The sequence below is a fragment of the Abramis brama genome (genome assembly GCF_963993115.1).
Source record: "Abramis brama genome assembly, chromosome: 11".
Taxonomy (NCBI): domain Eukaryota; kingdom Metazoa; phylum Chordata; class Actinopteri; order Cypriniformes; family Leuciscidae; genus Abramis; species Abramis brama.
In genome coordinates this window covers 30639924-30657775 of record NC_139973.1, presented here as the reverse complement: position 1 = coordinate 30657775, position 17852 = coordinate 30639924, and the positions used below count along the sequence as shown (strand labels likewise).

The 17852-nt window shown below is 36.0% G+C and overlaps 1 protein-coding gene across 7 annotated transcripts in view; it reads right to left on the bottom strand.

The window, feature by feature from the left end:
* agap1 (ArfGAP with GTPase domain, ankyrin repeat and PH domain 1) overlaps positions 1 to 17852 on the bottom strand; it is a 200546-nt gene that overhangs the window by 81733 nt on the left and 100961 nt on the right. For 5 of the 7 annotated variants that reach the window (XM_084129541.1, XM_084129540.1, XM_084129543.1 and 2 more), the window contains 4 exons: positions 17131 to 17145; positions 13033 to 13118; positions 11883 to 12024; positions 10258 to 10392 (listed from right to left, as the gene is read on the bottom strand). In XM_084129541.1, coding sequence (XP_083985667.1) covers positions 10258 to 10392; positions 11883 to 12024; positions 13033 to 13118; positions 17131 to 17145 — 378 coding nt within the window. The remainder of the gene's footprint in view (positions 1 to 10257; positions 10393 to 11882; positions 12025 to 13032; positions 13119 to 17130; positions 17146 to 17852) is intronic. The other 2 variants (XM_084129542.1, XM_084129539.1) reach the window with 1 other exon arrangement.

The following is a 17852-nucleotide window of genomic DNA, read 5'->3' as shown; positions in this document are numbered from 1 at the left end:
CCATCACTCTCCTCCACAGGCAAGCACTCGCCCTGCACTCAAAGCCTCCAAGGCCCATTATTTCAACATTTCCCCTCCCTCGGCCATTTCTCTTTCCCCCCGATGCTCTGCCCGTGCCAGGAAAAGGGCGGTGTCAGTCAATCGCTCGCCTCTGTCCCTATCGATCAGTTGACGGCCCCTGTGGCAATCTAGCGCTCGGCCCACGGAGAAATATTCTACCGCTTCGTCATCTCGCGGCTAACGACATTGATCCCATCATGTGGAGAGAAGCTTACGGAGAACCGCTCATTCTTTAACCCATTAATCCCGTAAAGCAGACACACGCTGAGGAAAGAAGTGTAGAGAGTGGCTTTTTATTCCCTCTCAGAACTTAACAGTAACTCTCAAGTTGTGAACTGTCAATGCAAAAATGAAATTCTCTGATTAAACACTCCTCCAAACATAATGGTGATTAGATTCATTTTCCCTTGAGCACAAAACATTCGCCCTCTAGTGTTCAGAAACTTCCTCAATCCCTGAAACTGAAGTGGCTCTCAGGAGGCAGGAGGGAGTTAACGGTCCAAGTGCCCAGAACTCAATTACTCCACTTCCCAATAAATAGGGCCGGCTCTCATTCCGCTGTAAATGAAGTCATTGTTTTAATTGAACCTATTAAACGTCTGAGTTTTAATTATGATTCCGTCATAAACATTTACCTTCAGGTGAGAGATCAGATCACTGTCCAAGGGCAAACGGCATGCTACTCTGCTAAAACATTCTCTCGACGCAATAGTCTCATGCTCTCCCTGTCCCATCTGCCGCTCCAAGAGAAAAGCTGTGCAGCTGTGTTTATTTAGACTCGTCGTGACACGCTACCACGCTAATCGGCTAATTATAATCATAAACGAGCAGCTCCTCTCATTTGTCGAAGCCGCAACAGCACTATTGTGACAAACTGTTACAAACATCCACAATAAAGCAAAGGAAAAATCTTTTAAAAATCTAGGTTAAAACGAGTTCTTAGAAATGCACTCTTTGTGTTCATGTTGCTTTTATATGGTTTTGAAAAACCTAGAATTTTTCAAGGAAAGCATAAAATTATAGAATTTTCTAATGATGAATTTTTACTATAGAATTTTCAAGGAAAGTAAATACATTAATTACATTAATACTGTAATTTTCACCTTGTATGCGTGTACGCATCTTAACTGTTTCCCCGCCAATAGTTTTCTAAAAAGTTTCCAGCCAGCACCAGCATTTTTGATCATTTTCACAAAACTTTCATGGCCTAGAGAATATTTTGTTGTGTTATATCGGAACATACAATATAATCAAAAGAAAGAACAGAGCCTTTACTTTAAAAAATAGCTAGCTTCATGCATACATTTTTTATCAACACTTGAATGTGGGTAAGTTTCATTAAAAAAAAAAGAAAAAAAGAAAAAGCTGAGAAAAAAATCACGTTCCAGATCGGACTCAGAATGATGATCAAAACATAGACCGTGTAGATCACGTCCATCAACACACCCAAAGCTTGCACAGTCCTACAACTCTTCATGGGTTCGACATTTCATTCGGTAACGTTAGGCCGTTTTGATTTACATGCTATTTAATGTTTGATGATCGCTTTAGCAATGCTTCCATTGCTTGTTTCTGCTGTTTGTTTTGATCCGGAGATGAAGATGTGTAATAGTCCCCCCAAAGGTAAAACGGAACACCAGAAAATTCCGTCAATGGCGGGGAAGCGTTGCATTATAAATGACAGAAAATTATGTCAATGGCAGGGAAAGCGTTATAAATATATTTTTGAATAATAATTTTTGTTAAGGTAAAAAGCATGTCACAATGAATTAATAAATATAAACTTTTTGGGGGGGTCATATCTGATATTTTATGTTCGATTTTGTTTTTTTTTATATATATATATATATATATTATATATATATATATATATATATATATATATATATATATATATATATATATATATATATATATATATATATATATATATATACACCCCACAATTTATAGAGAATATAGACACACACACAAATCAGTTTTGTTAACTTTTTTTGTAAAAACATTTTTTTACTTTTATTCTTTTAATGAGGCTTTTTCATCTTGATATAATGGCAATAATGTATGTATGACACTGACATTTTGACGCGTTACATAGACCGATAGGGATTTAAACGAATAGATTTGTACAAAACAAATAGAGCATTATGTCATTGACCCTTATGTTAACAGCAATGCAGCTCACAAACCCGCAGTGGCCTCCATGAAAACACTTAACTCTGTTATTACCCCGAATCTTCTAGAGAGCTTTATAATGACCATTCATAATAAGTCAAGCCATTTAAGTATTATTGGACAATAGCACTGCAGGAGCATGGAGGTGGTGAGAGATATATGTCCACAGATCCCTCTCCAGACACCCCTGCTGTATTTTACTTTAAGTGTTAAGAGCAGTTATGATAAGACTGGGTTAAATATTTAAACTGCACAGCTAATACAATTTAACTTTGACTATCAATCTTGGCTCCCCTGTGAGAGGCAGCCATTTATCCTGCCGGAAACATTTCGCGTTTGATCAGATTTATGGCAGGAGGTCTGAGAAGCAGAAGCATAGCCATCATAGAGTAGGAACATTCACTCCACTGGAGCTTCTCTTTTCTTCAGATTTTAGAGGATTGTGCCTTCTATTAAAGCCAATAAAAATATTCTCGGCTATATAATACATTGATGACATCTGTCAGTAGTTATTTATACATTTGCACACTTATAAAACACTGCTATTGCTTTTGTAAATCCTGTTAGAATACATTTCTGCTGCAGTTGGGACAAAGTGCACATCAATAGTGAGGTTGCTTTCCACATAAGTATAATTATACAAATCAGGGATTTCTGATTATAAAATACTGAATGTAAACTCTGTGATATAAATAACATTTCCACAATGCACATAGAAACTAATGTTTATTCAGTAAGCAGACATGAGCATAAACTATGAAGAAAACACTTTACCAAATAAAGTCCAGATGCAAATAATAAAATAAAAAAACATGAATTAATAATTTAATCTAAGAGGAAAATATGATCAGACTAATCAGTAATTTGCAAAAAAAATTAAGAGAACGGAATCTGCTGGAAAATTCACTGGAATACACATACATTGACAGAAAAATAAACGAATTAACGAACACATCATCACAATTAATCAGAGTTAGTGCGGTTTACGTATTATTCAGAATTATAGCGGTTTATGTGACTATTTTTTAGTGCCAAGTTATCAGTGAATCTGATATTTTAAAAAACTATATCAGATTATGGAAAAATGCTTAAATATCATGAAAGATATTAGTAAAACCGATTGTCGGCTGATCTCTAAATGCAAAGGTGTAAATCGCAGCTCTTTCGCACTTGACGTTTCAAATCATGATTGTATCAATTACATTGTTACACCAGTAGGTGGCGACAAGTGACTTAATTTTATTTGTCAATGAATCATTCATTCAAACGCTGATTCATGCAGTAATGAAACAAGTGAAGTCTTTATGAGTGAGTCATTGAATTATTCATTCGAACTTTTTTTTTTATTAATTCAAATTAAATAAATATTTTCTAATAGACTTCTGTTTAGTTGCCTTTTCAGAATCGTGAGAGAATCGTAATCTCTATTTTAAACGAAAAAAATCATGATTCTCATTTGTGACCCTGGGCCACAAAAGCAGTCACATGGGTAAATTTTTTGAAATTGAGATTTATACATCATACAAATAAGCTTTCCATTGATGTATGGTTTGTTAGGATAGGATAATAGTTGGCCGAGATAATGTCCCGAAAATCTGAGAATCCGAGGGTGAAAAAACATTGAGAAAATCGCTTTTAAAGTTGTCCAGTTATGTTCGCGATTGTGCTGCATTCACTCACAAAAATAAATGTTTTATATATTTACGGTAGGAAATTTACAAAACATCTTCATGGAACATGATCGTTATTTAATATCCTAATGATTTTTGGCATAAAAGAAAAATCAATAATTTTGACCCAGACAATGTATTGTTGGCTATTGCCACAAATATACCCGTGCGACTTGTGGCTGGTTTTGAGATCCAGGGTCACATTTTATTCAGAATCGTGCAGCTCTACTATTAATTTCACAACCATTATATTGCTCTAATTTATCGGCCATGTTGCTGTGTTTATTTATTCACTCAATTACACTACCTTGAGGTCAACAGATCAGAGAATCCTGCTGAACAAAGACCTGGACCCCCGACTCCGCAACACAGGTTGTGACCTCTCTTCTAAACGCTGAGCTGATACAACAGACTGACCTTTATCCTCGACCCCCAGAGAGAAATGAGCAAAGAGAAAAAGAGACCACAACGTGCAAAGGGAGAATGGACTGAACCGGTAAGTCAGACTAAATAAAGACACAGGTATGTTTATCAGGCTGCTGTTAGAGCCGTAAGTAGCAGTGTGCTATAAATATTAGCTAATGAGTTGGAGGAGAGCAGGGCAGATGAACCACCCGCCAGGAATCTTGTATAAAGGTCGAAGAGCTCCTGCACTTACTGTTCAGTAATTAGACCTGCTACACAAGACAAAATACACACTCGAGTAAACACAGACTCGCATCCACACAAAACCCCAACCGTTTACGTGCCGCATGCAGGGAATTAAGCCACAGGTGTAACAGTGATAGTTATGACATGCTGACAGCTTTTTTCTCTCTCCATCCATCACAAATGTACACAGCAAAACTGATCTGATTGGACAGCTTTGAGTCCTGACTGGGTCCTCACGTAGATGCGAGAGAACTGTAGTGTTGTCTCTGCCCAAATGAAGACTGTTCTGAGGACTGTGATAAAAATGCACTAAATATGACAGAAAAAAATAGACCATCCCAGTCCAATATCCCAGACAAAACAAAAGATGATATATCTGGATGATATATAATACAAATATATTAAGCAGCACAACTGTTTTAAACATTGATAATATGATACGTTTCTTGAGCAGCAAATCAGCATATTATAATGATTTCTGAAGGGTCACGTGACACTTGAGTAATGTCTGCTGAAAATACATTAATCAAGATTAATACAAGCTAGTTTGTGTTCCCTAACTAATGTTAATGAAATGAACGTTATTGTAAAGTAACGGCAGACTAAGAGCCAGAACCCCTGGTTCTCAAAACTACTAGATCACACATGTTGTGAACTAGTAGCCGATCCACAGAATCCCAGGACTGACAGAAGCAGATGAATTATATGGACGAAGTTATCAAAATAAACAAATCAAAAGTTCATTTACGGTAAGCACTTAAATAAGTCAGCAAAACTGATTGCAGCCTCAAACCAATGTGTAAGAGTTAAAGAGAGCTTGCATGTTAAAAAAATAAGCACAACAATTGAAACTAATGATATTTTGGACATTTATAAATCATAATGTCATTGTTTGTCTATTTGTTATTGAACATTTCCGTTTTAATACACTAATCAAATAAAAAAAAAACTACCGATATAGTATTAGCAAATATTCTACAAATAACCCACATGTGCCACCATGGTCCTTAACACTTTTGGTGACAAACAGCAACAACAACAACTTAACTAATAACCCCAATCCAAAATATATGACAAAATGACAATGAAGTAATGGTCAAACCACAGGGGCCTATGAAAGAGATGAAGATATAAATAGTGGGAATGAAGAGAGAGGAAGCGCACAGCAGACCTCGTTAGCTGTTAGCGTACGCTAACAAAGCTCTACATCCTCACTCTGACAATGTGACAAGCCAGCGCGCGCGAGGGGAAGGATTGGGGGGGGGGGGGCGTAATTAGGATAATTAAATTAGCACGCTGATGGACGCAGGCTGGGGAACTGTCAGGACCCCTCTCCTCTACCCAAGTACCACAGACAAACACATACACACACTCTGTAGGCGTAGAAATACACACGTACCCACGTCCAGATGCGCGCTCAGAACCGTGGTGGGCGCATTTAGGAAAGCACTACAAAAATAAACTACTACTCGGGTAAACCCTCAGCTGACCCTGACTGAATAAATTGCCTCACTTTATTTCTCCACTGGCCATCTCGTAAACACTTCGTTACATAAATCTAATGCAGATAACTAGTGCACCAATTATTTTTAATGGTTAATGTTCTTGTTATTTGCGTGTTGGCATCTCTATGATTCTGGGAAAGTAATGCAACTCGCTCGCCTGCATTATTTGATTTATGGCAATTCAGGTCATTATATTACTGCATGCTCAACCAAAGACAATTATCATTTATTAGAGGCAAAAGGCCACGAGGAGCTTGAGCCCTGTTCTTAAACATGAGCAAACTTGTATATATAGACTTTTGTCCCATTAGGAATTATGAATTTCGAGTGAGTAATAATTGATTGTGACAGAAAGTAACCCAAGGTGATCAAACATGCATAAAACTGCAGTGCAAATCAATGGGCATGATGATGCTTCTTTATAAAAAAAAAACAATTTTCCTGATAAACTGCACTTACTGTACATTTATACTCCGCTGAATCTCTCAAATCAATCGAGAAAACTAACAAAGCAGAACTGCTTCAAGAAAAATGTACCTGGTATCACAATATTTATTTCACGTTGAAAAATTAAGTAACAAAATAAAAAGTCTGAAAAAATATATTTTACTTTTATTTTCATTTTATATGATGAAGAAGAACAGGCACACTTTTTGATAAAACAGATATGTTGTTAAATTATGTTAGGTTGTATTATATTAACCTATATTATATTACAATACGTTATATTCAATTGTATTTTAACGAAGCCAGATAGGATACTTTTCTTTCTCTCATTAAATACTAGAATGACACGCACAAAAATATACATTGTTCCAGTGTGATATGATTATGGAGTCAAACAGACTTAAGTTCCATCCATACTGTTTCTAATTTGAGATGATCTTAAATATCAACAGCTATTGTCCAGTTCCCTCACATAATCATACAGAGCCTGTAAATATGCAGTGTGCCAATGATTAAAACTCTTTAATTATTGTCACATGAGTAGTAATGACAAAAATAAGCCCAAATCAGGCAAACAAAATGGAATGAGTGGCGCGCACACACACACACCGCTGGGTAGTTGCTATGCTATCACTGCAACACAAAACATTAAAATAATCATTTTGGTACTCATCAATAAATTCCACTACAGTGGATAATTAGAATGCATGATTAATTGAGGATAATGAAATGAGAGATGCGAAGAGACAGCGTCAGTAATGATCAGGAATTTAGCCTTTTCTTGCTCTCATTTAGTGCTGCTGATGAGCTTGGCCATCACACAGACATGCAGCCACTCTTTTTACACACACAGTTCAATTACAGCAGTCTTGGCTGCAGCCAACGGTGTAATAATTAAGAAGATAATAGCTGAGCGTTTAGAGTGTAAATCTCCCTCCTGGACGGAGCACTGAACGGTTCAGCCTTGAAGAGCTGCATGCATCTGCCGCCCAGCCACACACACACACACACACACACATCTGCATGTGCAAATACACAACACCCACGTAAAGCCGCATGCAAACAACACAGACATACAAACACAACAGAGTTACACAGAAAAACACAAACATCACAACGACAAACATTCACTGTATATCAATATGGAAGAGCGACTTCAGGGAAAGGTTAGAAATAGTGTCGTTTTGAATGAAAGGTTTTATTGGATTTCTATTTCTTTTCTCAATCTCTCAAGTTTCCTCAGGTCTATACAATGGAGCTTGTAGCTGGCAAGATCAACTTTGTTAGCATTGTTTCTAATGGCCCCCACCACCATCCCCAAGCCATCATCGCATCTCAGACCAAGCCTTGCTACAGCAGTCATCTAGCTCTCTCAGCTCTCTACATGATGGGTTCACTTAACCAGACCCAAAAATGTCTTCTTTCTTGTTCCTCGGTGAGGACAGAAGAACCATTTACATTCTAACAACTTAAGAAATACCTTAAAGGTTCACTACTGAGGACTAACACTCACATTGAAGCGTTCATAAATGTATGTAATACAAGTTTGCCACTTGTATGTATTGTACATTTAGGGTGTCCTCACACTTGCCAGGTTTGGTTCGATTAAAACAGACTCTGGTGCGATTGCTCTGTTAGCGTGGTTCATTTGAATAAGTGTGAACGCTGCCATCCGAACCCTGGTGCGCACCAAACAAGTGGACCAAGATCCCTGAAAAGGTCGGTCTCAGTCCGCTTTCAAATGAAATCTGGTGCGAAATATGAACGCAACACAGACCAAAGACATCTAAATGAACCAAAAAGAGGATGTGTTGTCACAAGATGCGAAAATGCTCAAGCATTTTATTCTCGTCTTAAGAGCTCATTACTGCCCATTACAGTTCAGCACAGGCGTCGGAACCGCGTCTCTTTGCAGCAGATCTTCGTTTGTGTGCACCAGAGGAATTCCTGGCGCTGTTTTGACTCCTTTACACATTTTGTAAGCTCTTCACAAGTTCTCGGCTGGTAAATTACCATCATCTGAATCAGTATGCACATACATGAGCATATAAGCCCAGCACACAGCATTGTACACATACATATACATCATATAAGCAGTTTTTTGTTGTTGTTGTTGTTGTTGTTGTATCCTTAGGTTCAGTGTTACAAAATGACAGTGTGAATGCTAAGTGAACCAGGACTAAATGTATTATTTTCTTTTTTTGGTCCAGACCAAAAGAACCAAACTACAAGTGTGAACAAACACTTAAAATGTTAGTATTTACTGCTACCACGTATCGTTCGTCAAAGTCTTTTTACATGTTCTGCACTGTGGCTCCAGCAGTCACTGTATTTTGTTTTCTCAAATCGAGATAAGAAAAAATTACTTCATTCATGTGACTTATCCTTATTTCCTAATAAATCAAACAAATAATATTTACTTCACCTGTTATTAGGGATGTGCTGGTTTAAGAAAAATAAATTGGGGATTTTTTCATGCTTTAAAGGAAAATAAAGGAAAATCAGTAATCCTGTGAAATATTACTACAAATTAAAATGACTGTTTTCTATTTCAATTTATTTTAAAATATAATTTATTCAAGTGAGGGCAAAGCTGAATTTTCAGCATCACTACTCCAGTCTTCAGTGTCACATGACATGAATAGAAAGTATTTTAAAAAAAACTGCAATTACTTAAAACAGTAACAATGTCAAAGTATTTACTGTCTCTTTAACGTCTCCTTGCTGAATAAAAGAGTTTCTTTCAAACACCTGACCCCAAACTTTAAACCATATGTACTTTTTAATGTGGTGAAGTTGATCCAAAAGTAATACTTTGCTGGCTATAGTGATGGTACTTCAAATTGAAATTAATTACTTGGGAATGTCTTGTTTTAAACACAGGTTTCCTTTTTCAACTTTATATGTTGCATTTTAACTTTACGGTACAAGTAGTTTACATAATATGCACTCAAAAACACTTGAAAGCTATTTTTGTAACAAAGCCATTGCCAGGAGCATACATATAAATGTCTTGTTAAAATTCCCAGCATGATATTATATGTAGTATAAATGGAACATCAAGTCTGTCAAAACAGACTATAAACAAAATTCCAATTCCAATTTTCCAACAAGGAAAACCCATAAGCACATCCAAAAAAAATCTTCTGTGAAATGTGCCTCATTTCTTAACATCTTGCGCCCCCTAGAGCACAGATCTCACAACTTCATCCTCACTTTATCTGTCCTAGAATATTTTGTTCTCACTGATCTCAACAGTTTAGTGAGAAAATAAACAAAATAACTTCCAAAATGTTTAACGAAGCACTTAAATCATTCTATTCTCAAAGTGTCCAAGCAAACGTCAGCACACAGAACACCACAGCTATCTGTACACCACACAGAGCCACGCAAGATGAGATGGGCCATTTAGCTTGTAATTAAGAGCCGATTAAGCCGGATTGAGCCAGCTATTCAACAGCAAAGTCACCTTGCAGTTTCTGCCTCCATTTTCGTATGCTGTAACCTACATAATGTGAATGTAACGGTTATCCAATCATGCGCTGTTACAACTTGGTGCTGCAAACAATCTGATCTAACAGAGGTGACATACAATTGACACTTTTGAACAATGAATTAAAACCACCATTGATGACCTTGTGTTTGTTTAGGTGTTTAAACATTTATTTGACAACTTTGCCAGTAAATTCAAACACTTTAAACACCTAAAGCTCACATTAACCTATTTAAGACAGTATGAAGAGACTCACCATCCTGGAAGACACGCTCCACATTGAGGCCGTAGGTAGCACAGGTCTCGTAATACGTGCACCTCTTCAGGTCATTGGACAGTTTGCGAGCACGTGTGTCGTCGATGACACGAGGGTTAGCTGCACTGATTGCATCTGTAAATAGATAGGATGAGACAAAAAATGTTTTTTAAACTAACACTGGTGAAAATAATTCATGTTTAAGAAAATCCTTTCATCAAATGTGAGAGGCTTCAAATGCATCAAATTAATTTGTGGACACATTTAAGAACAATCTTCCATTAATTATAGTGTGGCACCCCCTAGTGTTCATATACTGAAAACACAAGTAGTGTATAGGGTATCATTTTTGTCATTGCTTAATATTTTAAATATATATATTTGTCTTTAAAAGGTAAGTAAGACTTTAAAAAACAATCGGGAAATTAATATTTTCATCAAGCAATTGATCAAAAGTTGTAGTAAAACATTTATAATATTACAAAAAATTTCTATTTTAATAAATTCTGTTTATAACCCTGAAAAAAAACAAAAAACATGTAATAGTTTTTCCATAAAACTAATAAGTGATGACACATGATTTCACTTATCATGTGAAGATAAGGACAAATGGCTGACAAGACCATGTCGGAGGATTAGGTGAGCAACAGATCCTGAGTGTCATTGACAAATATCTGATCTTGTAAAATGTGTGGTCAGTACCGCCGCTCACTATAAACAGAGCACGCGAGATCACGAATTCAAAAGCGAAAGCAAGAAGCTAGTGTGCATTTAAAAGTAATTTATTTTGCCCGCAAATTATATACAATACAATTACCCAACTATATAATCGTGGAACTATATAATCCATAGAATCCGTTAAATTCTTTCTGAATTTGGCTTCAGGCACATCCCTACATCACAGGATACTATATTGTTTTAAAATATCTTAAAGCTGCAGTCCGTAACTTTTACTCGCACTATAGCGGTTAATAAACAGAACTGCATGCGTCTTGTGGAAGAACATTGTAGCCGGAGCTACTTCTCTCTGTTTATGTCTATGACAAGTCACGCAGAACCAGTCTGAATAGTCTGAGTATAAACACTCATTATAGGTGTACCGTAGTGATTCAGGATAAGACAAAAACACACTTTAGAAAATGGATTCATGATTTACTCGCTCATTATAGAATATTTGTATTCTTTAAATTAAATTTTAAACACAAAAAAAGTTACAGACTGCAGCTTTAAAATAGAAAAACTTTATTTTAAATTGTGATAATATTTCACAATATTACTGTTTTAGCTGTATTTTTGATCAAATACATGCAGTCTTGGTGAGCATATGAGACTTTCCAAACAAAAAAAAAAAAAAAAAAAAATCAACCCTAAACTTTTGAGCGGTAGTGTATATATAAAAAGATCTATAAATAATGCTTACCCACACAGTTATAGCTTAATGCATCTGAGGTGTTTGTGTTAATCGTAATAATAATTAAAAACTCTTTAAAACTCTTAAAAATTCTGTCTAGTCAAACTGTGGTCTTTAAATTTGTTGGCAAACCACTAAAGAATATGGCCTTGGAATTTGAGTATGAGTTGTTGTCATATGATATATATTTTTCTCCAAGTGTGCCTACACTTACCCTGAGTTCCCACAAGCACCAGGGGCACCTCGGCCGTGTTGCGGTAGTTGGCCATCCGACTATAGTAGTGGTAGACCGTCTGAAAGCTGATCTCATCTTCCAGACTGAACACAAATATCACCGCATCCACCCACAATGCAAACTGAGAGAGAATGATTGAGAGAGTGGGAACAATTTTGAAAGTGAGAGAGAAATATTCTTCAAGTAACATTGTTAAAAATAGGCTGCACTTATATTTCATCATAGAATCGTAGGCTGCGTCTCATTCCGCTCCCCATTCCCTGCGATGTGATTATTGTGAATGTGAACTTTTGTACTAGCATGGGCTTTGAACCACTACACAAATGGGACACAGATGACTCTTACCTACAAAATTATTAAAAAGCCATACATTAAATTAGAGGGGGTATTTATCAATTATCAACAACATGGCCATTATGCCAAATAAAAATATTAGATGGAAAACGAATATTATAAATGTTGCCTTGGGAGTAAACTTAAGTTAAATAAGCATTACAATTATTAACTGGAAATAAATAAAAACTGAAATAAAAATAAATTAAACCAAAATACAATTAAATAAATAAAATAAAAAACTATAAAATTACAAAAGCACATGATGAAATAACAAACAATTTAAACTAAAATTAACATGAAAACAAAAAATATTAAAATAATTCATGTAGGGTTTTTTTTATTTTGCAGATTATTATTTAATTTATTTTTTTAAGATGAAAAATACCATCTTACCTTTTAAGAACAGAAAAATAAGGCTTTGTCAGTTTGTCTTCATACATTTTCATACTTTTTGATAGACTTCACATTTCAGGTAAGTGAATCCATGGAGCAACCAATGCTCACAGGATTTCTACGGTTTAAAGTCTACAGTGCACTTACTGAACTAGGAAGTGGATTGAGACGCACCATAAAATTCATAATTCACCGACCATGAGAAAGCAGCCAAAGTGACTTCCTGTTTGCATTTTATGACTAACAGAAAATCAGTTGGTCTAAATAAACGTGATCAACCTCATGTAAATCTTTTACATCATGGTTTCCACTGTAAAACAAAACTAATCTATTGTTTTAGCTACGCCATCCACAGTTCAGGCACAACATTGTAAATCAGAACATCCGCTGTACTTCCTACCTGAGCCTCCGGAGGTCCCCCTTCATCCCGGATTAGGAGGAGGTAACTTTGTCCATCCACCACGATCTCCTTTTTAAAACGCCCTCCTGTCCAACAGAAGCAGCCAATCAATTTAAAGAGCCTGATGATGCAAATACATTTACTACTTCTAAAATGAGATGATTGGTGGACTGTTGATTGACATGGAAACGGAGAAGGGTATGTGTATCATCTTGTTAATTTCTAATTACTTTATTGGGTAAATAATTTGATCTAAAAATCAGAGTTAATATTCAAAAAGCGAGTACTGAAACAATTTATTAAATACATGATGCGCTACACTGCTTTTTTGCAACTTCTCTCCATTATAATTCTATTCTTCCTGTAAAAACTGTAAAGGATTTCAAGAGTTTTGGTATTCCTGTATAAGATTATTTTGTTATATATATTCATACAAAATCTCTTTTTTTTATTTCCAAAGAGCTGATTCTTCATGTACAAGCTGGGTTAATTTAGTGAATCAAAATCACACAGCATTGAACATACTGTGTCATGTTGTGCTTCACGCTCGTAAAATTTGCTCACGCTCACAGTGTACTTACTGACTGGTTGTTCATATGACAATGGCTGTTTCTCAATTCTAAGAATGCAAAGAACAGACTTGCGCTCTTGTGGAGACCGCTCTTGCCAGGCTACCTTGAAAGAACGAACTCTGAAGGACACGAGGACACAGAATGCATCTTTGTGAGAATTGAGATGTGCTGTGAACTGACCATTCACGACATAATAGGCAGTAGGACAGCACCATCCAATGCACAATAAATTAAACAGAACATCACAGATGTCATAACCTATTAAAATATTTTTTTACAAAAATTACTTTTTGTTTTAAATTAGTATGTGTAAATGAGTTTGTACTGTATAATGTTACGCTTTATTAACCTTAAGATTCTTGTAAATATGCCAATTAATAAGCACTGAAGACTTTCTCCAGGTATTTATAACTTTATTGAAATTATGCCAATCAAAAAGATATGGTTTAATTATCTCAGGTAAAGAACACATCCGGTTACTTTCCTGCCTTCTCTGTACTTGCGTTCTTGAGTACTGGATCTGTCCTTTGACGGTCGATGATGTACGAGAACTCGTACTGAGAAATGGCCAATTCGTAGGCACACATTTATGAATTTTTACAGTAGTAATTCATAAAAATAAATTAATAAATGGAACATGTTACCACATTTTTTGTTTGTTTAATACTGATATTTATTATATAGTTAAAGCCCATTCGTGGATTGCATTTATGCCACCTCTAAAGAGACTTAAAAGTTAGTGTAAAAACACCTTCCGTCAGAATTGTTTAAATAGAAATTCTTAGAGAAATCCTCTCAATTTAACAATGAAATTGCTTTTTTTAATCATTTAATCATTAACGGAACCATTCAGGAACTATTATTCACAAGTTAGCATATTGATTAAATCCCAGAATTTTATTCAGACATTCATTCAATTAAAATTATTTAAATAAAGTTGTTTTAAATTATTATTATTATTATTATTATTATTATTTTCTACTCAACAACTGTAGTTGTGGTTAATTTTCCCAAAATTGTGGTTCATTAATGTAATATATTGGCAATCCCAGTTTCAGTTAAGTTAATTAAAAAAAAATTGAAAAAGCAGCTTTGTGGTCATTTCAGCAGAATATACCAGAGGAAGTGTCACACTGTATCTTGAATGAGGAGCCTTTGAATATTGTGTTTGACAATGAAGGTGGCCAATTAAAAAAAACGTTGAGAACCACTGGTCTAAACCTTGTTAACGTGGGGTTTTCCTCACAATATAATATGCAGCCTGGACAAACGCTAAATGCATAGCTTAATTTTTCTGCCCACAGGGTTCAGCCAAATAAAGTATTTGAACCCATGGAGTAATTAGGTGTCAACTAAAACAATTCGTTTTCAAACATCCAGTCTGACGATAGAGAATGTTAAAGGTCAAACCGTCCCATCTGAGGTGAGAGAGCGGAGGTCAGAGATCAGAGGACAGAGTGTGACAGAGACTTCTCTCTACCTTTCTCTCAGGGGAAGAGGGGAGGGCAACTGTTGGTTGGTTGGTTTGCTTAAACATAAGAGGATCAGAGGGGATTCCTGGAGATGTTAGAGGGTCTTCTTAACCTTATCACAGCTCTACATGGCTAATCGGATTGTGTACCGAAGGCTTGAGAGAGCCTCACTCTCACTTCATATCCTAAAAGGACATTCCATGGTCATCTGGAGATATGGCCACTCGACTATTCTATTAAACTTTCACCCTTCACCTCGGACCTCCAACTATGCATCACCATGATAACCAGCAAAGACGATCAATCATACACAGAGAGATTTGAGATGGACCAATAACTGGTTGAACCAATATTTTAAATATTTATACTTTTTTACTTAATTTTTTAATCAGGTCTAACGGGGAACAGTGGTCTTCTCAAGTAAAATAACTAATTTAAAAGCAGCAAATAATGTCAAATTGTTATATTGTAATTGTTGTAATAATGTCTTTTTTTTTTTTTTGATAGCCATTTATGCTCAAGTAATATGTTACAGAAATGTTATACATTTATTGTTCCAAGCCAGTGGTTCTCAATTTTTTTAATCATGCCTCCCTTTAAACCTTCTTTAAACTCCACTCAAAAAATCTGGCACACTTTGAGAAACACTGTGCTAAGCTTTAAGGATTTTTAAGGATTATTTAATGGGTGGGGGTCACAATGGGCTACTAAGGGAACATTTCAGAAGAAAAGAAAAAGTCTAAATATTGACATATTTACAAAAAATAATTATATCACAATATTGTGAAAAGCACTATACAAATACATTTTAATAATTATTTAAAATATTTTTATACATGTACTAACCACATTTAAATAATGTCTTCAATGTATCAATGCAAATTATTTTTATTTTGAAACAAAATCTTGTCTTTACAGTATCACACTATTTTTCCTCACACAGTATAAAAGAGTGTTTTTTAGTAGGGGGCCTTAGCAATGAGATCATAGTTGGAAAAAAAAGTTGGAAAACCCATGATTTAGTAATAACTGTACCAAAACATATATATGTTAATTAAAATTATTATTAAATATCAGTTCTGCATATCAGTAATCAGACACAGCAGCAATAAAATCATTATCTCTAAAAAAGATAACAATTATAACACTAAAGGGAAGATATTCAAAATACAGTTATAGCCTCAGTTTCCATTTTCCCTCTGTCTGGATAAAGTGTTTAAACTCTGCTCTTCTGCTGAACCAAACGTGGACAATAATATGAAAGCCAAAGTTCATGCGCTTTACAAAAGTCGGCAGGTTGAAAAAGAAGATTGGGTTAGTCTGTTGGGGTATGGCGGTACGGCTGGAGAGGATGACAAGCTTTTCCATAACGACACTGTTTGACTGTTTGTGCTATAAAGGAAGAGGAAGAGGACCAGCGTCAGGACAGCTAATACTCAGCATATAGTCTGGACCCAGTTATTTATATATTTGTTGAAAATATAGAGCGAGAGAGAAGTGCACAGTGACTGGAAGATACACACCCATCGGTTAATTACACTCTGGGTTCTTTCTCCATGGAGTCGACGTCAGTTGAGTAAAAACACACTTGAGTTTCGTGTCTCTGATAGCTCATCTCGACAAACTCGTGTGAAAAGAACGCACAGTGCAACAACAGTTTGACATCCAGTCTTGATGTACAGTGACCTATAACGCTTAGTGCAGTGGTGTCATTGGTGGTTCATTAAGGAAATGAATGAAATGGAAGATGGCAAAACTACAGTGGCATCATGAGAGGAGTGGAGTGGAACCTCCTGTTCTGTGGCTTGATCTGTTTAAAGCTTTGTGATGAGTAAAGAGAGGCCGTGTGGAACGGATACGTCTCTACTTCAAGACTTTAAATATGATGCAGATTGTTTGTGAGCAAAACAATGCATGTAAATGGAAACATGATGAAGAATGTGCTGTTACACAAGCCACAGAGGGGAGAGTCCACCTGTTCAACTCTCTTGCACTACAAAACACCTTCCCCAAGAAGAAAATATCAGACGTTGAAAAAGAGAGTGAATAGTTACCTGCGTCCACGTCAGCTAGTTAAAGAAGAGACCAAGGAAAGAGAGAATAAACAAAACTCAAATCAAAAAGCAGCCAAGCTAAACATGCACAGTCACAGTTCAGAAATGAAACACAGCAGGACAAAGAGAATGAAAGAGAGAGAGAGAGACTGAGAGAGAGAAAAATAAGCATAACTTTCATTCATTCATCACAATCTTATCTAATGTCAAGGTGCTTCTGTGAGTATGTGTGTATCTGAACAGATCAAACACATCTGTCCTGAGGACACAGTCAGGTCAATGCAGCTGAAAAGGGCACATACTATCGCACACGCTCATGTAATGCATGCCAGCTGAGCATTGAGGTCAATGACGCAACTCGAAATCTATTAGTTCATTCAAAAATACATTCCAAATGCAATTCACTATTTCATATTTGTGTATCTAAAATTATTGACTGTCCACAGTGTATCGCAACTGTTCAGATCGGATGTGTGCGTCACATGCCGCCCTTTCACTTTCCGGAATATCTGCATTGATTTATGTGGCAATGATGTTGCGTTTGGTAGGTATACACCAAAAACAACAACAACCGCAACATGGAGGGGTTTGCAATACATTTGTTGTCTTATTTACAACATGACAGTGTGTAGCCGCTGCGCTGGAAGAAACGTAAGAGGCTGGTATGAGCAGCTTTATTCCGTGCTGTCGTCTCCATCGATTTCAAAAAATGTCTTTGTTAT